This window comes from Asterias amurensis, chromosome 4, assembly GCF_032118995.1.
Source record: "Asterias amurensis chromosome 4, ASM3211899v1".
Classification (NCBI taxonomy): domain Eukaryota; kingdom Metazoa; phylum Echinodermata; class Asteroidea; order Forcipulatida; family Asteriidae; genus Asterias; species Asterias amurensis.
In genome coordinates this window covers 10,067,335-10,089,092 of record NC_092651.1, presented here as the reverse complement: position 1 = coordinate 10,089,092, position 21,758 = coordinate 10,067,335, and the positions used below count along the sequence as shown (strand labels likewise).

The following is a 21,758-nucleotide window of genomic DNA, read 5'->3' as shown; positions in this document are numbered from 1 at the left end:
CAAACGTCTTTGTATACGGAACTTCACTCTTTCCAAGCCCTGAGATTAAAAGGCAGTAGACACTATTGGTAATTACTAAAAATAATTGTTGGCATAAAAACTTACTTGATAATAAGTAATGGGGAGAGGTTGATTGAATAAAACATTGTGAGAAACAATGAAGTGACGTACATTAGTTTTCGAGAAAGAAGCAATTTTCCACGTATTTGATTTCGAGACCTCAGATTTAGAACTTGTGGTCTCAAAATCAAGCATCAGAAAGCACACAACTTCGTATGACAAGGGTGTTTTTTCTTTCATTATAATCTTGCAACTTCGATGACCGATTGAGCTGATTTTTCAGGTTTGTTATTTGCTCCATAATCATGTTGAGATACAGCAAATGAGAAGACTGGTCTTTGACAGTTTCCAATCCTTAGTTAGGAAGAGTTTGGTGAAATCGACGGCTGGACACCTTTGGTAATTGTCAAAGACCATCTAAACATCTGCACAAAATAACAAACCTGTAAAAATATGGAGTACTGGTCATCAAAGCTGCAAAAAAAATTATAGAAAAAAAAACCCCAGCCCTGTCACATGGTGCTTTCATTGCTTGCTTGTGACTGGTATTTAGCTGTTGTTTACTTAGCATAACAATTGAGTGGAGTCTTGGCCGATAATCTGATTTTTCTTAGGCAAGGATTTTTGTTGCTTTAAGTCAAACAATCACGCAATCTTCAAACTAGCTTCTTGGTCCCAACTCGATAGAAACAGTTTCTTTTATTTCATAATTGGGCCAAGGTCACAAGCCAGACTTGCATAAAGTTTACATTGCTGCAAGTGGTGCCTTTTGCTTGTTTTCTTAATAATAACATTTTCAATTCTTGTCTGCTGTTTTGTTGCATTGTCACACCATTGTTGAGTTAAAGTAGTTCAATTTCAATGTGCAATTTTCAATGTGTAAATTCAGGGGAGTGGCTTAACTATTCCACATATTTGTTTTTATTTTTGTATAACCAATTTGCCTCCTACTTAATTTCAAGTTTTAAATTTATGTAAAATTGTTGTAATTCAGCCTTTGTGCTGCGAGGACAGTTTTTTAATAAACAATTTTATCTATCTATCCATCATCTATCTACTATTTGCTCAGCAAATGCTGCTGAGAAGTAGTTTCTGCTTTAGTTTTATAAAATTGGGTCCTGCTGTTTCTAACAGGCAGCAAGAACTATATACACAGAAGAACAACCTACCTTGATTTGCCTGTCCTAGGTTTATGAATCCACACACCAGAAGTGTCCCAACCAAAATGAGTGGCCGAACAGATACAGCCATTGTAGCTTCTTGATGGATCCAGTTGCTGTTGTTCCTTCTACTTCAGATGCTTTTATGAGAAGATATCCGTCTGTGAGTTTGTATTTTGGACGCTTGGCACAGACCTGCAAGTCAGCCTGCAAGGAAGAATTTATGAGATAATGTTGTTTACAGCCACCGTACACATTTCCCATATACAGTACATTTTCCACATCAACTTCTATATAAATCGGTTGACTGAGCTTCCACTTAGGTTTATTGTGTAGGATCGCGCATAACAATAGCCTGGCACTACTGGTGGTGGCAGAAAGGGGAAACCCCATACTGAATATTTGAAGTAGTTCTATAAGTAGCTCTATAAGTAGCTACTCTTCTCCAAGGCAATACAAACGCCAGGGTTGTCCAACATCCAATATTCAAGGTATACGTTTTCTGTACAAACTTACGGGAATGTCCAATATCCAATATTATCGAAATAGCGATATTCACTGTACAAATTCAACGTGATTGTTCACTAATGTTTATACTAAAGGCACTGGACACTATTGGTAAATGTCAAAATCCAGTCTTCTCACCTGGTGTATCTCAACATATGCATAAAACAACAAACCTGTGAAAATTTGAGCTCGATCGGTTGTCGGAGTTGCGAGATAACTATGAAAGAAAAAACATCATTGTCACACAAAGTTGTGTGCTTTCAGATGCTTGATTTCGAGACCTCAAAATCTAGTTCTGAGGTCTCGAAAATCAAATTCGTGGAAAATTACTTCTTTCTCGAAAACTAGGTCACTTCAGAGGGAGCTGTTTCTCACAATGTCTTATACTACCAACCTCTCCCCATTACTTGTAACCAAGACAGGTTTTATGACGATAATTATTTTGAGTAATTACCAACAGTGGCCACTGCCTTTAATGGTCTCAACCAAGGACTTCTTTAGTTTGGGACAAACATCTCGATTGGTTGTGTACTGTGAAAGTAAAGCAATGACTGTTCAATTTAAACAATCCCAGATACCTTTTGTTAAAGTAGCTGCTCGTCTTCTGTGTATAGAGAAGGGCACAGTGGTGTCAACCGAGGATCTTTTTTTTTTAGGGACAAATCGATTTGTTTTGTTTGTGAAAGCAAAGGGGCAATTCCAAGCAAACATGGACATGACCCCAAAAAAATAAAATTTGTGTCACTACTTTCTTTTCACTTAAAATAGCTAACATATGAAAGGAAACAGACATTAATTTTTTTTACACACTCTGTACCATTTTGTACAAATTCAGCTCATGTTTGCACAAGCTGTGAACGGACCCTAAAAAGTGAGCACATTAAGGTGGTTTCTTCAAAGTTAAATATTTCCCCCCACACAAGGAACCTTCCAGCAAAACTTTAACAATTGTGATTAGCAGCAGGATACAACTTTTTCAAATCCAGAATGAATTTTAATTCGTGTTTGCTCATTTGAGCAATATGTGAGTGTACTTGTGGGAGCTTCAACAGGGTGTAATGCGACTGACAGAGAGACGAAGTTATTTCAATTGCAAGAAAAGTCCACAGACTATCTTGATGGCATTTCAAATATGCTTCTACCCTTATTGCCAAGTCTGAAATGAGTTAAGAAGTCAACACTCTAGTTGGTATATTTTTATAACGAGTCATCAAAAAGTGTAATGCGACTAACTGGTAATGCGACTGACCATGCAATGTAATGCGACTGACCAATTTTTTACTCAAGAGGAGGACGCTAAGAGGTCAGCAAAGCTGGATAACTTGGTTATGACTTACTAGAGGACAATGTTACATGAATTAAGAGATCTGGGGCTATGCAGATGCCACATGCTGAAAACTATAATAGGTGTTGTACATGTGCCACTCCAATCTGTAACTCCTAGTTTCATCCTTTGTACAGAGTCTTTATCTTAACATGTGAAATAAAATAAAGAAAAGCAACATTACTGAGAATTTTGAGTGGAAAACTTACTCCTGTTTTCGCGCGTTTCGCCGTGTCATGACATGTGTTTATAACAAATCCGTAATTCTCGTTAACGAGAATTTATATTGTTTTACCGTTTTCTCAAAAAGTAAAACATTTCATGGACTAATATTTCAAGAGAAGTCTTTCACCATTACCTTCTGTAAACCCTGTAAATTATTTGTAAATCTGTGAACTTTTTTTTTTTTTCTGTACCGAAAGGGTCCAATGGCTTTAACGCAAAATGCTACCTTACAAATCAGGGTATCAATGCAAGGATAGCAATGCATGGTCAGTGGTGTATGGTGTAATATGCAGTGAAATGTATGCCAGGTAAAGTCAAGGAGATGGGTGAACAAGGTTTTTTTGTGTTGTAATACACTTTTTACGTCACAAAACAAATTGTTTTTTTGCATTGAGGAACCTGTGATAACCAACAAGGCCATTTTAAATTCACAGACCACTTTTAAACAATAAGCCAAACTTTGAATTTTCAGGGACAATATGTTTACATGTATGTAAGTCACTTTAAATCTGTTGCATTATGTTAAATGCACAACTCTGAAAACAAAGTTGGTCAGTAAAATAGGAAATAATAATATTTCCGAAAAATGTTAATTTGAAACTTTTGACTTGAGACAAGTGTATTTTTTACCATGTCCTTTTTGTGTAATGCGACTGACCGCTTTTTACAAAGTTATAACATCCAGAGCACAACGCCCACAGCATTTCTAATATCATCACTTCAAAGCCTTAGGTGTCAAGTACAAATCAGTCTATAAACGTAGTGGAAATAATATCTCACATAGAACTACTAGCACCAAGATCAAGAAAAGTAACAGAAGAGTGTAATGCGACTGACCATGGAATTGCCTAGATGACTAGATTGTTCTTATCCCTTTTTAAGTAGCTGCTCTTCTGTAAGACAATTTTGTGTCCAATGAGGAGACCTTCTTTTTAAAAGGGTATGGGTACTTTTTGTAGGACAGAGTGATATGGTTACAAACGCTTTTCAAAGACCAACTCGACTGATTCAAGGCAACGTGTTAACTCCTTAATAATATTATTCCCATGAATCAATAATAATGACCCTATTAGCTTTCACACTCCACCTTTGTCTTTGCACACCGCTCAAAGACCGCTGGGCGGATTTCACAAAGAGTCTAGAGTTTATTATTAGACTAGTCTTATCTTGAGAAAACTTAGGACTAGCATGAAGTTTTTAAAATCTCCTAGGTAGGTCCTTAAAGGCAGTGGCCACTATTGGTAATTACTCAAAATAATTATTAGCATAAAACCTCACTTGGTAACAAGTAATGGAGAGCTGTTGATAGTATAAAACACTGTGAAACGGCTCCCTCTGAAGTGATGTAGTTTTCGAGAAAGAAGTAATTTTCCACGAATTTGATTTCAAGACCTCAGGTTTATAATTTGAGGTCTCAAAATCAAGCATCTGAAAGCACACAACTTCGTGTGACAAGGGTGTTTTTTCTTATTATCTCGCAACTTCGACGACCAATTGAGCTCAAATTTTCACAGGTTTGTTATTTTCTGTGTATGTTGAGATACACCAAGTGAGAAGTCTTGTCTTTGTCAATTACCAATAGTGTCCAGTGTCTTTAACTCTTTCTGAAATTGACCCTGGACATGTTTGGTAATTGTCAAAGACCAGTATTCTCACTTGCATGTATCCCAACATGCATAAAAGAACAAATCTGTGAAAATATAATAATAATATCAATATAGTAATAATAACTTTCAGAAAGATAGGTTATTGCAGTGATGATTTCTGAGACCCAATTATTTAGCACCTTATAAGGGTTTACAAGGTGCTACGGCGCATACAGCAGCCACAACCAGGAACACCGGGGCGAACCCCTTCTCTTTTCGATAAGTGCACTGGGTTCTTTTACATGCGTTACACAACACATGGGACCAACGGCTTTACGTCCCATCCGAAGGACAAAGCAATGGTTAAATGTCTTGCTCAAGGACACAGTGTCACGGCTGGGGATTCGAACCCACACTCTGCTGATCAGAAACACCAGAGTTTGAATTCGGTGCTCTTAACCGCTCGGCCACGACACTTCCACAATATGGGCTCAATGGTCATCGAATTTGCAAAAATCGAGGAATACAAAGACACCTTGTTGCGTTACTTTTGTGTGTGTGCTTTCAGATGCATACTAAAAGGCTTCAGGCCTGAATTTGGTGTTTTATTTGAGTGAGAAATTGACTCTTTCTCAAAAACTACGTTACTTCAGAGGGAGCCGTTTTTCACAATGTGTTTCAACAGCTCTCCATTGCTCGTCAAGTACATATTTATTCTAACAATTATTTTGAAGGGAAATAATGTGTGGTGAGGAGGTTTTCAACTAGAGGTTTAAACCCAACGAAGCCTGGATCTTGATAATTTTACCAAGACGAAGTCTAATATTATCGGGAACCAGGCCTCGGCGGGTTTAAACCACTAGTTAAAAACCGATTCAACACACTTTGATTCCCATTCATAAATACCTATTCGGTCAAAAAACATCAACACTTTGGTCAAAAAGTAAAATAAATGCAAAAATTAAAATTGTTCAGCTATGAAATGGTAAGGCCCTCGGCCCAATCGGGTAAACAACTCCTTATAAGGGAATGCTCTCGACCAATAGGAATGAAGAAAGTATGGACCATAGTGATGTACCTAGGCATCATACCGATCAGGTACCAGACGTAGTGTACATGGCAAGAAGTACACATTTTCTCTTCAAATATCGCGCCTCGATTGAGGTCACGAACAGCGCCCTCTCAGGTCGGGGCTACTCTTAAATATGTAAATAAGATAACAACTAATTGTTTAGAACCTAAGTTAACTGTTTATTCACATTCCACTCATCAAAACACATGTTAGTGACAAAGCTTTAATTTAACAAAGTACCACTCCAGTGTTACTACTATATACCCGTTAAAAGAACTACAGCATCATCATTGACTTCTAATAGCCGTTAAAACCTAATTGTCCTTTAAAAAAACTAGTTTAAACAAAATAATTATAACAAAAACTACCAAGGAGGAGCTAAAACAAAAAACTAAGTCAGACTTGAGTAAAACAAAAATGCGTTGATTAAAGGGATACTGTCGGCAAGATAATAGTCTGCTTATTTATTGTAGGGCATGGTAAAAAACATGCACTCTTACCCTTACACGTCGGTTTTGAAAAGGAAAAGAAACTCTTTAATTTGTTGGCGGTGTTTGTTCTTTGGGTATTTGGCAAAAACTCCAACCGACAAAAGAAATCTCAAGATAAGTTGTCCAAAAAATAGATATATAATAATTATTTGATTGGTTTACAAAAAGGTAGAAGACTTGAAGTGTTTATGAATACTTGGCATTGGCTATAATATGAGAGTTTATTAGTGTGGTGCACTCTCAAGTCCCTAATGAGCAAGTCCATGGTGCGCCCTCTAACGGTGACTTATACATAAACTAGAGACGCCCAAAAATCGAAATCTGAACTTAGAATAATCTACGTTCATCTGAATTATCATAGTTATCCATTTGATACACAGTCTTTGATTGCTTTTCGTATCGGGCTGAACGGGTCTTATAAGCCACACAACCACCAAGGAAAAGAACAGATAAAACCAAACTACCTATTAATGCCCCCACAAGAACTTCAATCAGGAAAGTTGCTTCATCTTGGGTCAAGTTCAACCCGATACCCTTCCCAACAAGACAGGGCTCTGTTGGATCGGTGGTGTCTGGGGAGTTGGTCGGCTTGGCTGAGGGTGACAGCATTGTGATAGACGGTAGTAGGTTGGACCAGAACTGCACAAGGTGGGGCCAATCGTAATCCCAACCAGATTGAACTTCAGGACAGCCAGTCAGAGACATAAAGGCGAGGTTCTCTCTGTCAAAACGTGGCCACTCAACTCCAGAGCGAGATACGCCTGGTTTTCTATAAAGAAATAAGGAGCTCACCATTAGCAATACACTTGGAAAGAGCTTAGCCCAACCTGAACAACCAAGTGCATGTTTGTGGTCATTTTCAACACCTGTATAATGTCCACCACTTAATAAAACTTACCCATCGTGAATGAAGTTCTTCCACAAAGTCATCATCTCTAAGGTCATCTGCTTATCCTGGAGCCGGTAGCTGAGCTTGTATTCATCAACGTGGGAACTGTAAGGATCTCCAAACAGGAACTGAAGATCGTCACCAAAAGCAGGTCCTGCTTGTGGGGGAAGGAGGCTTAAGTAGTGAGCACTTGGTTCGTGGTCGAACGAATAAAGAAACACGTCCTTTCCCAACGCAGCATGAAGCTCAGCTGCTTCCAATGTGGGTGACACAGTCAACATATCTTGCATAAACTGCCTGACACTCCCTCTTGTAAGACACTCGTCCTCCATTCCTTTCCGGCTAAGATACTCCGTGGAGAAAGCTATGGAAGCCTTCTCAGGATTGCTGAAAGAAGCTTGACTAACGACTGCAATGATGCCTTCAGCTTCCTCTTGTATTGGACAGAAACTTATGTCACGGAAAAAGAGTGAGAATGAAATTATAGAGACTTCATCCTGGGCCATTCCGATGAGCAAGTCTACATTGTTGATTGTTCCTGATTTCAACAATGCCCTTGGATCATCAGTCAAAATATCACCATCGATTATTGGTCGGAATGGGAGTCCCAATGGGGAGTACCTGCTGCTCCCTGCAACATCCAGAGCAGGTTTCTCACGCAAGCACTTGATCATTAACTCATTGCTATCGACTGGACAGTCCACACTTCTGGCAAGTGTTCTAGCTTGCTCGATTGGACTCGGTTGGACAGAATTTGAAAGAGGACGCACAAGACCAGAGGCGCTCATAAGTACAGCTTGCTGAAACAGCCCCTGTGCCTTCTCTGACATGACGAGTAAGTGTGCAATAACTGACCCAGATCCATGACCAATCACAGTGACACGGTTAGAATCACCTCCGAAGCTGCCTATATACTTGCTGACCCATTTGAGAGAAGCCAACGCGTCATGCAATCCATAGTTACCAGGAGCTTCTTCATCTTCAGTACTCAAGAATCCCAATGCTCCAAGACGATGGTTGATGACAACTACGACAGCTTCTATGTTAGATGACAGAGGTACAGCATCATAAACAGATGACGTACCGACAGTTCCTCCTCCAGGATGGATGAAAATTACGACTGGTAGGGAAGAGTTGCTGGCAATAAGTGGAGCGTAGATGTTGAGAGTTAGACAGTCTTCACTGACTTCCGTCAATCCAGTGCGAACCATCCAGGGATCTAGTGGGATGTCTTGAGGGCAGGCAGGGGGTAGTTTATCAGGGATTCCAAGTGGTTCATCTCCCCATGGTCCAGTGTCTTGCGGAGCCCGGTATCGTAAATCCCCAATCGGGGGTTTCGCATATGGTATTCCTAGAAACTCGACTACGTCTTTACCGCCCACAGCCTCGTCTGCGATCCGAATGGCACCAATAACGGACCCTAATACATCACCATCTTTACTTGTAATCACTACAGTTTTAGTGACAGGTGTTTTTGAGTTTCCTCCTCTAACCGGGACTTCAGTCGAACAGGTCTCTGAAAAGATTGATTCCGCTATTGTAGGGACGTAGTCTCTCCAGAAGGCCACTTTATCTGCCTTGAGGTGTTGCCCAGTTGTGATGTTTGGTTCTAGGATGAGATAAGTCTCGTTCTCAGCGTCAAACTTGGGCCACTCAGGTAGACCGGCCCCATTTGGATCTCTGAAATAATAAGGGACAACAACGATTTACTAGCGAGCCTACTTTCAAAGTTCAATGTTCAGCGAAGAAACAAAATGTTCTAGAGAAAGTTACAAAAGCACTGTGTCTAGAAGTTAGTGCTGGGCGAATAGTGAAATTTTGTTATTCGGATACCGCTGGCCAACTATCCGAAACTAATCGGATATTCGAATAGTATTTTTGCTGCTAGAGGGCGCTGTTTGTTTGTGAATGAGATCTTATGGGCAGATTGATATTAGTTTTAGACCGTGTCACTCGGTTCATTCATTAAAATGACTAGTCTGGTCCCCTGACCAAAGATTCCTTGACGTCTCTTGTTAAAAATCTTAGGTCAGAGCATGACGCAACTTGTCAGGGTTTATCTCCAGGGAAACCATGTCTGCTTGTGTTTCGATAACGTAACCCTCCTCCCACCGGCCGCCTGGCCGGAGGGTTACGAGATTATTTTGATCGTCAATTAATGACAATCTGGTTCAACACGTTTAATTTCGACAGCTAGTCACCAGATTTTGCCAAATTTTTACCACTTTTAAAAATCATGAAACTTAATCCCCAATCAATGTCTAATGAACACTCAAGTCAAAACACCTTTGAAAAAATATTTTTGAAGAAAAAGGACAGGTTTATATATTTTGAACTTGTCGCATCGCTTTGCAAACGCTTTATTTAGGCACAACGCCTGCATTGGCAATAACTGGCATAAAAACTCCTGGATCTATGGCCGACAGGACTGACATTACGAGTCCGTACCGAACATCAACGATACTGTCAGAACATATCGGATAACTGCGAAAGAGGAGGAATTCCTCCTTTTTGGTCACATGATTTTGGGTGATACTGGACCCTAAATTTGACAGAGCCTAGTCGGAGATTTTTGGGTCTGGGAACCAGTCTAAAAAATGACTGGATCTAATTTAAAGATGGCGTTTTGCTTTTTCTTTTGATTGTGATTGACTCTACGTGAAGGAAAACTTTTGTAATCTTTGAACAAATTACGTCAGATATGTCATTGTTTTAACTCTTCACGGAGGTGAGCATATTTAAATACTTAATTTATGCTGTTTTATGCTGTCTTAATACAAGTTTCATAAGGATTCAGACAAAATATTCTTATCAGTTGTCGACCGACGTCCGCGGATATTCGGATATTAAAGAATATCCGGTTACTTTGTTGTAATTACAGAACTATCCGGTTTATAAATAGGTATTTGCGCCCTATGCGGATATCCGGTAAAGAAAAAAAAGGCATTCGCGGTTACGGATAGGAAAACCTATTCGCCATTAACCGGATATTCGAATAATTTGCCCAGGCCTACTAGAAATACAGGTAGTATGGAAAATAAAGCACATACATATTAATTTACATACCCGTTATGAGCAAAGTCCGTCCAGTACTGTACTGACTGTTGTGCCAGCATCACCGCCTCTGAGCTCGATGGAAGAAGGACTTGTGCATACCCAAACACGTAGAATATGTCAAGACCATGGGGTGCGCCCGAAATCAGATCAAGAAATTCTGCTGAAATTAGAAGTTCCTTTCCAACGTCGTATGTGAAATAATAAAAGTACGTATTGGTATTCTCAGTGGATTCAACGTGACGGTGGAGAAAATTGACACTTGGTATATCGAAATACAGATCCCCACCAACATCAATAGCTTTCAGAACATTCTGTCTTGGGTCGTCCAACTTGTTTACTCCGTAATAAAACGTCAGAAGTGCATTTGTGACATCTTCTGGGTTGCTGCATGCACACGTGTACGTTGTTATTAGCAGAATGGCTGCTTTGAGTTCCTCGGTTGTTAGACTTCTCTGACGAAGTGAAATTACACTTCCGTCCTGGCTATTCACACCCATCAAAAGATCATATTGTCCTACTTGTGATAGAGACGTCAGATAGTTGATGTTTGGTAAGAAGTCTCCGTCTATAAGAGGACCAGTCCTGATTATTTTGGAATTATTTTGCAGAGTCTGCATGTCAAACTCCCTCAGACAGTTGATTAAGTCTCGGGTAGTACTTCCATAAGGAAGGTTACAACCAAGCACTTCACCTAGATTCCATGCTTGATACCTAGCAACATCTGTTGGTGTTATTATACCAGGGAAGGCTGCTCCACTTTGAGCAATAACTCGCTGGAACAGAGTCCGGTCATTCAGAGGTGAAGCCATTTGGTAGGTTACACTCCAACCTCCAGCAGATTCACCAAAGATAGTAACCTTGTTTGGATCACCACCGAAGTTTGCGATGTTATTTTTCACCCACTGAATGGCGAGTCTTTGATCCCAAAGTCCGTAATTACCAGGGGCTGAATTGTCTCCTGTACTGAAGAATCCAAAGAGTCCAAGCCTGTAGTTGATGGTGACTACAATAACCTTACCTTGTAGGGCTAAGATGGTACCGTCATACAGCGATCCTTGTCCGTTAACGAAGCCGCCACCATGGATGTACAGCATAACTGGGAGTGGTCCCATGCTGTCCATATCGTTATCAGGTATATACATGTTTAAAGTCAAGCAATCCTCGTCAATATCTCTGTTGGGGAGAAACTGGTCAAAGGCTGCACTAAAAGTGACGAAGAACTGTGGACAACTTGGCCCAAACATCGTAGCGTTGAGAATCCCATCCCAGGCTGCTTTGGGAACCGGCTTGGCAAAGCGCAGTGACCCAATCGGTGGTTCAGCGTAAGGTATTCCACTATAACGGGTTAGTGGAGGGAGACCAAAGCTAGAGATTTTCTCGCCCATGATCTGCCCTAGACTTGTATTCATAACAACTGTCTGTCCAACAACATGTTGCCAGCAAAGGACTCCAACCAATAAAGACAACATCATCTGCAAAATAAATGCATACATCTTTCGGATAAAACAAGAAACATGAGAGAAGTTGTACAATGGTCAACCACTATTGCTGCATTTAACTTGTGGTATATTTCAAGCACTGAAATTGTCTGACTTTATTAGTACAAAAAAAGTTACTCTATGAGTGTAGTCAGGCATAAACCTACTTAAGGGTGTCAAATACTGTGCTCACCTCCTTTGTATTGAAAAGAGGTCATAATTCATTCAGCATTCAGGGACAAATAATTTGACAGATTACAACCGAACAAATGCTCTATTGAAGCCACTTATGGTGACAAGGCTAGTTCAGTGGTATTAAGGTCACAGTATTAGACTACGGTTAAAGACCCTGGACACTATTGGTAATTGTCAAAGACCAGTCTTCTCACTTAGTGTATCTCAACATATGCATAAAAATAACTAACCTGTAAGAATTTGAGCTCAAATGGTCATCAAAGTTAAAAGATAAAAGTGAAAGAAAAAACACCCTCGTTTCCGCACGTTTCGTGCGCCGTGACATGTGTTAAATGAATCCGTTATTTTTGATATCAAGAATTGATAATTGTTTTAATGTTTTTCAAAAAGTAAAGCATTCCATGGAATAATATTTCAAGGGAAGTCTTTCACCTTTTGTAAACCCTGTAAATTATTTGTATATCTGTGGACTTTTAATATTTGTTCGGTGCAGAAAGTGTCAAATGGCTTTAAGTGCACTCAACATACGTGTGGTGGTGAGCCTATCATACAACTTTCTGATGTTCTCAAAAGAAAACGCGGGTGGCCAATTTCGGGTCCGAGCAAAAACAACTTTTCAGGGGGCAGAAAAGTAGAAAATTAAAAAGTCAAAGTTGTTCAATTTGATTTCCGTCCGCCAACAAAAAGAGGAAAAGTAAAAACTGCTTTCCTGCTCCCAGAATAGCAGTAAAATTGAAAACCGTTTTCAAAAAAAACATTCAAATCTATTTGCAGAATAGCTGAATTTTTCAGAAGAAACGATATTCATTAAAAAAACAATGTTAAATCTGAATATTTCTGTGAAGGAGTAATATTAGTAAAGCTTGGGCCGCAATCTGTGCTTTAAAATACACTGTACACAAATTAAAGTACTCAACTAATGCCGAACATTTGGCTGGATCAGGATAGACCCATGTACAAAACAACAGAATATCAGATGGCATTGGAGAACAATGAAAAGGCATTGGTTTAAAACTGTCACCGACAACACGATTAAGAAAAGTGACGTTAGCATATTAAAATAGCATCGGCCCAACTGATCTACTGATCTCTTTGAAGGCAGTGGACACTGTTGGTTATTACTCAAAATAATTGTTAGCATAAAACCTTACTTGGATACGAGTAATGGGGAGCTGTTGATAGTATAAAACATTCCGAGAAACGGTTCCCTCTGAAGTGAAGTAGTTTTTCGAGAGAGAAGTAATTTTCCACGAATTTGATTTCGAGACCTCAGATTTTTAATTTGAGGTCTCTAAATCAACCATCTAAAAGCAGACAATTTCATGTGACAAAGGTGTTTTTTCTTTTATTATTATCTCGCAACTTCGACGACCAGTTGAGCTCAAATTTTCACACTCACAGGTTTGTTATTTTATGCATATGTTGAAATACACCAAGTGAGAAGACTGGTCTATGACAATTACCAATAGTCTTTAAAGTGAATCAATCATATCAATCATGCGGGTGTTTGTTTCTACAAAGTTGTTTGAACTCCAAAATGCTTTGTTATGGAGTTGTGCTCCGGATGGGTTAGATAAAGGACATGCACGATTCGCACTATAGTGTTTACAGCAAGTCATGTTGATCAGTCACCTTGATATAAAATACCACACAAAAATAAAAATATGTTTTAGAGGCCGTCTCTTCTTTCATTCTTGTTTTTACGAGAAACATAACCCAAACATTTTAAACCATCCGAGGGTTGTTTGTTTTAAAAAGGGCAAAATAATTGTCTTAAAAGTTTGTCGGGAAGCCATTTATATATATATATTTTAAAATAATAATAATATTAAAAATAATAATTCCTCCTTCTTTTTTTTCAAAAAGGGAGGACGCCAAACATTTTTTTTTTATTTGTCCTTATATGTAGCTAGACTTCAGAACTTTTAAAGGGAATGGTACATTTGAACATTAGTTTACAAATATTGATATTAAAATGTATGGAAATAGTTGAGTTTGTTTATGATTAGATGGGCTTTTTACATTGCCACCTTGTCCAATCTGTTGTCAAAATAAATTGCCAATCATGCATTTTGTTTTTTACAAAAGGTATGTCGACTTACTACACAAGAAACGCTAAAATTAACGGTCCCAAATGTTTGAGAATTTATTTTTAATATCAAATACATTCTGGTTGGATGACACTGCACTACAATTGCAAAGGTCATGGGTACGAGTTCCACCACTAATATTCCTGTGATTTTGTTCACAGAGTAGGCTACTAATTGCTAACACACATCGGTGAATATTTGTAAAACCAAAAACAATATTTCTTATCCCGATGCAAATTTAACATCTATCAAATACAGATTCAACCGACAACATAAATATTTACTGGTTATGTTGAATTCCTAATCTATTTTCAGAAACTAGGCATATATCCGGACACATTTTGACCTTACTTCGGATAAAGTCACCACTACACATATGCAAAACGGATACACCACTTCCTTTTAAAAACAGTTTCATTGAACTGAAAACAACACACGGAAGGTGTGCCTTTTCCGAACATTTCTGCTTCATACAGAAATTCTGTAAAAATGGGTTGCGTGTATTTCAAAATGGCTTTGCTTTTGTTTGCTTTTGTCGGTGGTTTCCTCGGCTGCACCGATGGACAGACAGTTATTACAAATACGAGTCTAGGGCAGATCATGGGCGAGAAAATCTCTAGCTTTGGTTTCCCTCCACTAACCCGTTATAGTGGAATACCTTACGCTGAACCACCGATTGGACCACTGCGCTTTGCCATGCCGGTTCCTAAAGCTGCCTGGGACGGGATTCTCAACGCTACGAACTTTGGACCAAGTTGTCCACAGTTCTTCGTCACTTTTAGTGCAGCCTTTAACCAGTTTCTCCCCAATAGAGATATTGACGAGGATTGCTTGACTTTAAACATGTATATACCTGATAATGATATGGACATCATGGGGCCACTCCCAGTTATGCTGTACATCCATGGTGGCGGCTTCGTTAACGGACAAGGATCGCTGTATGACGGTACCATCTTAGCTCTACAAGGAAAGGTTATTGTAGTCACCATCAACTACAGACTTGGACTCTTTGGATTCCTCAGTACAGGAGACGATTCAGCCCCTGGTAATTACGCACTTTGGGATCAAAGACTCGCCATTCAGTGGGTTAAAAATAACATTGAAAACTTCGGTGGTGATCCAAACAAGATTACTATCTTTGGTGAATCTGCTGGTGGTTGGAGTGTAACCTACCAAATGGCTTCACCTCTGAATGACCGGACTCTGTTCCAGCGCGTTATTGCTCAAAGTGGAGCAGCCTTTCCTGGTATAATAACACCAACAGATGTTGCACGGTATCAAGCATGGAATCTAGGTGAAGTGCTTGGTTGTAACCTTCCTTATGGAAGTACTACCCGAGACTTAATCAACTGTTTGAGGGAGTTTGACATGCAGACTCTGCAAAATAATTCCAAAATAATCAGGACTGGTCCTCTTATAGACGGAGACTTCTTACCAAACATCAACTATCTGACGTCTCTATCACAAGTAGGACAATATGATCTTTTGATGGGTGTGAATAGCCAGGACGGAAGTGTAATTTCACTTCGTCAGAGAAGTCTAACAACCGAAGAACTCAAAGCAGCCATTCTGCTAATAACAACGTACACGTGTGCATGCAGCAACCCAGAAGACGTCACAAATGCACTTCTGACGTTTTATTACGGAGCAGACAAGTTGGACGACCAAAGACAGAATGTTCTGAAAGCTATTGATGTTGGTGGGGATCTGTATTTTGATATACCAAGTATCAACTTTCTCCACCGTCACCTTGAATCCGCTGAGAACACCAATACGTACTTTTATTATTTCACATACGACGTTGGAAAGGAACTTCTAATTTCACCAGAATTCATTGATCTGATTTCGGGTGCACCCCATGGTCTTGACATATTCTACGTCTTTGGGTATGCGCAAGTCCTTCTTCAGGCGAGCACGGAGGCGGTGATGCTGGCACAACAGTCAGTACAATACTGGGCCGACTTTGCTCATAATGGGTACGTAAATTAATATGTATGTGCTTTATTTTCCATACTACCTGTATTTCCAGACACAGTGTTTTTGTAACTTTCTCTATAAAACATTTGTTTCTTAGCTAAACATTGAACTTTGAAAACAGGCTCGGTAGTAAATCGTTGTTGTCCCTTATTATTTCAGAGATCCAAATGGGGCCGGTCTACCTGAGTGGCCCAAGTTTGACGCTGAGAACGAGACTTATCTCATCCTGGAACCAAACATCACAACTGGGCAACACCTCAAGGCAGATAAAGTGGCCTTCTGGAGAGACTACGTCCCTACAATAGCAGAATCAATCTTTTCAGAGACCTGTTCGACTGAAGTCCCGGTTAGAGGAGGAAACTCAAAAACACCTGTCACTAAAACTGTAGTGATTACAAGTAAAGATGGTGATGTATTAGGGTCCGTTATTGGTGCCATTCAGATCGCAGACGAGGCTGTGGGCGGTGAAGACGTAGCCGAGTTTCTAGGAATACCATATGCGAAACCCCCAATTGGGGATTTACGATACCGGGCTCCGCTAGACACTGGACCATGGGGAGATGAACCACTTGGAATCCCTGATAAACTACCCCCTGCCTGCCCTCAAGACATCTTACAAGATCCCTGGATGGTTCGCGCTGGATTGACGGAAGTCAGTGAAGACTGTCTAACTCTCAACATCTACGCTCCACTTGTTGCCAACAACTCTTCTTTACCAGTTGTAATTTTCATCCATCCTGGAGGAGGAACTGTCGGTACGTCATCTGTTTATGATGCTGTACCTCTGTCATCTAACATAGAGGCTGTCGTAGTTGTCATCAACCATCGTCTTGGAGCATTGGGATTCTTGAGTACTGAAGATGAAGAAGCTCCTGGTAACTATGGATTGCATGACGCGTTGGCTTCTCTCAAATGGGTCAGCAAGTATATAGGCAGCTTCGGAGGTGATTCTAACCGTGTCACTGTGATTGGTCATGGATTTGGGTCAGTTATTGCACACTTACTCGTCATGTCAGAGAAGGCACAGGGGCTGTTTCAGCAAGTTGTACTAATGAGCGCCTCTGGTCTTGTGCGTCCTCTTTTGAATCCTGTCCAACCGAGTCCAATCGAGCAAGCTAGAATCCTTGCCAGAAGTGTGGACTGTCCAATCGATAGCAATGAGGTAATGATCAAATGCCTGCGTGAGAAACCTGCTCTGGATGTTGCAGGGAGCAGCAGGAACTCCCCATTTGAAATCCCATTCCGACCAATAATCGACGGTAATATTCTGACTGATGATCCAAGGGCATTGTTGAAATCAGGAACAATCAACAATGTAGATTTGCTCATCGGAATGACCCAGGATGAAGTCTCTGCAATTTCATTCCCACTCTTTTTCAGCAACGTAAGTTTCTGTCCAACTCAAGAGGAAGCTGAAGGCATCATTGCAGTCGTTAGTCAAGCTTCTTTCAATAATCCTGAGAAGGCTGCCTTAGCGTTTTCCACGGAGTATCTTAGCCGGAAAGGAATGGAGGACGAGTGTCTTACAAGAGGTAGTGTCAGGCAGTTTATGCAAGATATGTTGACTGTGTCACCCACATTGGAAGCAGCTGAGCTTCATGCTGCTTTGGGTAACGACGTATTTCTTTATTCTTTCGATCACGAACCAAGCTCTCACTATCACAGCTTCCTTCCCCCACAAGCAGGACCTGCTTTTGGTGATGGTCTTCAGTTCCTGTTTGGAGATCCTTACAGCTCCCACGTTGATGAATACAAGCTCACCTACCGACTCCAGGATAAGCAGATGACCTTAGAGATGATGACCTTGTGGAAGAACTTCATTCAAGATGGGTAAGTTGATTAAGTGGTGGACATTATACTGATGTTGAAAATGATCGCAAACATGCATTTGGTTATGCTCTTTCTAATTGGGTTTTTTCCAAGTTAGCACTAATGGTGAGCTCCTTATTTCTTTACAGGAAACCAGGCGTGTCTCGTTCTGGAGTTGAGTGGCCACATATCGACAGAAAGAACCTCGCCTTTATGTCTCTGAAAGACTGTCCTGAAGTTCAATCTGGTCAGGATTACGATTGGCCCCACCTTGTGCAGTTCTGGTCCAACCTGCTACCATCTATCACAATGTTGTCACCCTCAGCCAAGCCAACCGAGACTCAACCAACCGATTCCCCAGACACCACCAGGCCAACCACGGAGCCATGTCTAGTAGGAAATGCTCTTGGGTTAAACTTAACCCCAGAAGATGCCACTGCTCTCATCCAAGTACTCATAGGGTTGGTTGTAGTGGCTTTGATCTTGAATGTCTTATTACTGATTGGTTGTTTGGTGTACAGCGTACGTGCTTCCCGTTCTGAATGTAGAGAGGATGACGAAGGGACTGGGGTTAGGTTAAATTTCTTTGAACAACCTGATAAAGATTTTCTTTGAACAAACTACACACAAAAAAAACCTGCTAAGGTTGCATCGGGAAAAGGAATAGTACTTGTTTTGTTTACACCAATGTGTATGAGAGGGTTCGCGTACTTTTTCACATTGTGAGTTGTATTACAAAAAGTACCTTAACCCTTCAAGCCCTGTACACAATGTATAATAGAATAACATAGAATTAGCCAATGATTAAAGACACTGGACACTATTGGTAATTGTCAAAGACCAGTCTTCTCACTTAGTGTATCTCAACATATGCATAAAATAACAAACCTGTGAAAATTTGAGCTCAATCGGTCATCGAAGTTGTGAGATAATGAAAGAATAAAACACCCTTGTCACACAAAGTTGTGTGCTTTCAGATGCTTGATTTCGAGACCTCAAATTCTAAATCTGAGGTCTCAAATTCAAATTCATGGAAAATTCTTTCTTTCTTGAAAACTACGTCACTTCAGTGGAAGCCGTTTCTCACAATGTTTTTTACTATCAACCTCTCCCCATTACTCGGTACCAAGTGAGGTTTTATGCTAGTAATTATTTTGAGTAATTACCAATAGTGTCCACTGCCTGTAAAAAAACATCACAGGAATTGAAGTATTGGTCCCACATATAGCATATCAAGTATATATAAAGCATACACAGTAAACTGCCGTCAACCAAAAGATCTTTCGGGGACAAGTCTTTTTCTGTTTCAGGGTACAGGGAACAGTCTCCCTGTAAACCTTCGTAATGCCCCTAGTTTAAAAATGTTTAAGAAGTTTTTAAAAACTTTCCTCTTTCCAAAGGAATATTAATGTCGCTGTTTTGGGGGGGTTTTTTCTTTGCAAAGCTTTTCCCGTAGGTTTTTATATGTTGCAAATTTTTAATATTCTTCTAATGTGCTGTTTCTTGTGCTTTTTATGTGTGTGCATAAATTTGCTTTCTATTGTATTTAATTTCAATTTTTATTGTAAAGCGCATTGGTCTATTTTGGAAATGCGCTATATAAATCTTGTTAATAATAATAATAATAATATTAAGAGTTTTGTAAACCAATCCACAGACTTGTTACTCAGGTGGGATTCGAACCCACGGCCTCTGCTCTTATCTCAGAGCAAAAGTCGTACCACTTTAGACAACTGAGATTGCCCTGTCGGAATCCTATACTCTAGCAGCGAGTACCGTACCATTTTAAAACATAAGTTTGCAGGGTAACTAATATTGTTTTATGGACCGATGTTTTTCCAGCCTCCTGGGGAAAAATACCAAAATTATCTAAGGATAATGAAAACCTGGTTTAATTTTCCAGTTAGTTTGGACCCGGGGTCAGTTTATGTGTTGCTGGGGTTCACATGAGTTCATTCCAAGCCGGGTTCGGGTCATTTAGGTGTTTAAGATAGAATACTCAGTACTTTCCCAGAGTCCTGTAAAAAAATCCACATGCTTTTTATTCGGCTGAGATTCGAACCCACGACTTCTGCTTATCTGCACAAGATTTCGGTTCAATTTGAATTGTTATACCTCGGTAACAAACTGTGAAGTTTGATTGGTCGAGAACCAATCACGTGCCGTGCAACAAATACACTTGTTATACCCCTGTACAAATGTGAAGTTTGATTGGTCGAGAACCAATCATGTGATGCGCAACAAAAACGCATGTTACATGGCTCGACGGGCCGGGTAACATGAAAAGTGATGTACACCAGTGTACATCACCTTGATCGTTCCCAGAGTTGGTCGATTTCCAGCGCTGTGTACGAAATAACCGCGGGTTCGAGGGAATTGTTTCTTGTTCGTCTGCTTATTAAATAATGTTTGAAGATGACAACAGAACTTCGGGAAGAGGAATAACAATTTTACAAACGTATAACAAAACCATTGCTGCATGCTGTGACTGGGGTCCATGGGTTTTGTACACCCTTGAGAGGAAATGGCACCCTCGGGTGTCATTTCCCCTCTCGGGTGTGCAACAATTGTATCATGTACCATGGCTGAGTGATGTTCACCGGTGTACATTACCTTGATCGTTCCCACCATTGGTCAATTTCCAGTGCTTAGTACGAAACAACCGCGGGTTCGAGGGAATAGTGAACAATTAATTTAAACTATGTAATAATGTTTAAGGATGACAACAGAACTTTGAGAAGAGGAATAATAATGTTACCAAGGTATAACAAGACAATTATTGCACCTTGGACTGGGGTCCCTCGGGCGTACAAAACGCCATGGACCCCGTCACAGCGTGCCACAATTGTATAATGTTGGTTCATCCATGTCTGAATGTAAAACATCAAGTATATAGTATTATTTAAGTAAAGATTACATAATATTAAAGGATTTGGGTACTTTTTCAAAATGTCCATAGATTTACATTAAACTTACAGGGTTTGAAGATAATGATAGTGGAAAGCTTCCCTTCAAATCTTACTTACTGAGGTGCTGTAGTTTTTGAGAAATTAGTAAAACAATGTTATGAAAATACATTTGTAAATGATTAAAATAATTTTTGTCTCATGAGATGAAAATTATTTTCATGACATTGTTTTACTCATTTCCCCAAAACTACAGCACCTCAGCACGTAGTATTTTCAGGGAAGCTTTCTACTATCATTATCTTCAAACTGTGTAAGTTTAGTGTACATCTGTGGGCATTGTGTTTTTTGTCCTACAAAAGTTACATAGACCCTTTAAAAGTCAAATTACATAATACTTTATATTATAAGCAATGAAAGAGTATTATATAAATTTAGAAACTTCGTAAAAACTTTCAGGATAAAGCGCAAATATTGTTGTAAAGCATTCCACTTTCACAGATAATCATTTGACTATTAAAACCTAATAATTGTGTCCCTTTTAATGTGTTGGATTATGGTTGATTCGTAATAAATGCAGGGACAACGGAAATAACAAAAGAATACTCCACAATGACGCATTTTTGATAATGTGTACAGGTATTGTCAAATACAAAAAGTAACACTTGACTGAAGTTCTTTAAAAAAACTTTTGAAGAACTGTTTTTCCACCTCAATGACAGAAAAAAAGGATCTTTTAAAAAAAAATTAATGGAAGTTCGTCCTGAACAAGACTTTAAGACTTTTGACACTATTGGTAATTGTCAAAGACCAGTCTTCTCAATTTAATTAAACTTAAGCAAAAACACCCTTTCTCCGAAATTGTGTGATTTCAGATGCATGATTTCTTGACCTCAAATTCTAGTTTCAAGGTAACAAAATCAAATTCGTGG

At 39.6% G+C, this 21,758-nt stretch overlaps 3 protein-coding genes across 5 annotated transcripts in view; 1 reads left to right on the top strand and 2 right to left on the bottom strand.

The window, feature by feature from the left end:
* The window catches only part of LOC139936118 (adhesion G-protein coupled receptor G7-like), a 70,682-nt gene that overhangs the window by 31,728 nt on the left and 17,196 nt on the right, over positions 1 to 21,758 (bottom strand). The window contains exons 1-2 of one of the 3 annotated variants that reach the window (XM_071930851.1): positions 1,737 to 1,754; positions 1,230 to 1,427 (exon numbers count right to left, since the gene is read on the bottom strand). In XM_071930851.1, the coding sequence (XP_071786952.1) occupies positions 1,230 to 1,311 (82 nt within the window). In that variant the 5' untranslated portion in view covers positions 1,312 to 1,427; positions 1,737 to 1,754. Of the gene's footprint in view, positions 1 to 1,229; positions 1,470 to 1,736; positions 1,755 to 21,758 lie in introns of those variants that run through there. The other 2 variants (XM_071930850.1, XM_071930849.1) reach the window with 2 other exon arrangements.
* The window catches only part of LOC139936117 (uncharacterized), a 32,634-nt gene continuing 17,006 nt past the window's right edge, over positions 6,131 to 21,758 (bottom strand). Inside the window, exons 2-4 of the mRNA XM_071930848.1 lie at positions 10,381 to 11,843; positions 7,324 to 8,994; positions 6,131 to 7,194 (exon numbers count right to left, since the gene is read on the bottom strand). Coding sequence (XP_071786949.1) covers positions 6,753 to 7,194; positions 7,324 to 8,994; positions 10,381 to 11,843 — 3,576 coding nt within the window. The 3' untranslated portion in view covers positions 6,131 to 6,752. The remainder of the gene's footprint in view (positions 7,195 to 7,323; positions 8,995 to 10,380; positions 11,844 to 21,758) is intronic.
* Positions 14,614 to 20,957, top strand: LOC139936603 (uncharacterized). The gene is made up of 3 exons (XM_071931444.1): positions 14,614 to 16,110; positions 16,271 to 17,941; positions 18,070 to 20,957. Exons 1-3 carry the CDS (start codon positions 14,624 to 14,626, stop codon positions 18,533 to 18,535), a joined length of 3,624 nt encoding a protein of 1,207 aa, XP_071787545.1. The 5' UTR covers positions 14,614 to 14,623; the 3' UTR covers positions 18,536 to 20,957.

What these genes read in the sequence shown, in the direction of transcription:
- LOC139936603 (XM_071931444.1), top strand. Translation starts at nt 14,624, where the DNA reads ATGGGTTGCGTGTATTTCAAAATGGCTTTGCTTTTGTTTGCTTTTGTC. An exon ending in GCCGACTTTGCTCATAATGG is followed by an intron (nt 16,111 to 16,270) that starts GTACGTAAATTA and finishes TTATTATTTCAG; the next exon opens with AGATCCAAATGGGGCCGGTC. An exon ending in AAGAACTTCATTCAAGATGG is followed by an intron (nt 17,942 to 18,069) that starts GTAAGTTGATTA and finishes ATTTCTTTACAG; the next exon opens with GAAACCAGGCGTGTCTCGTT.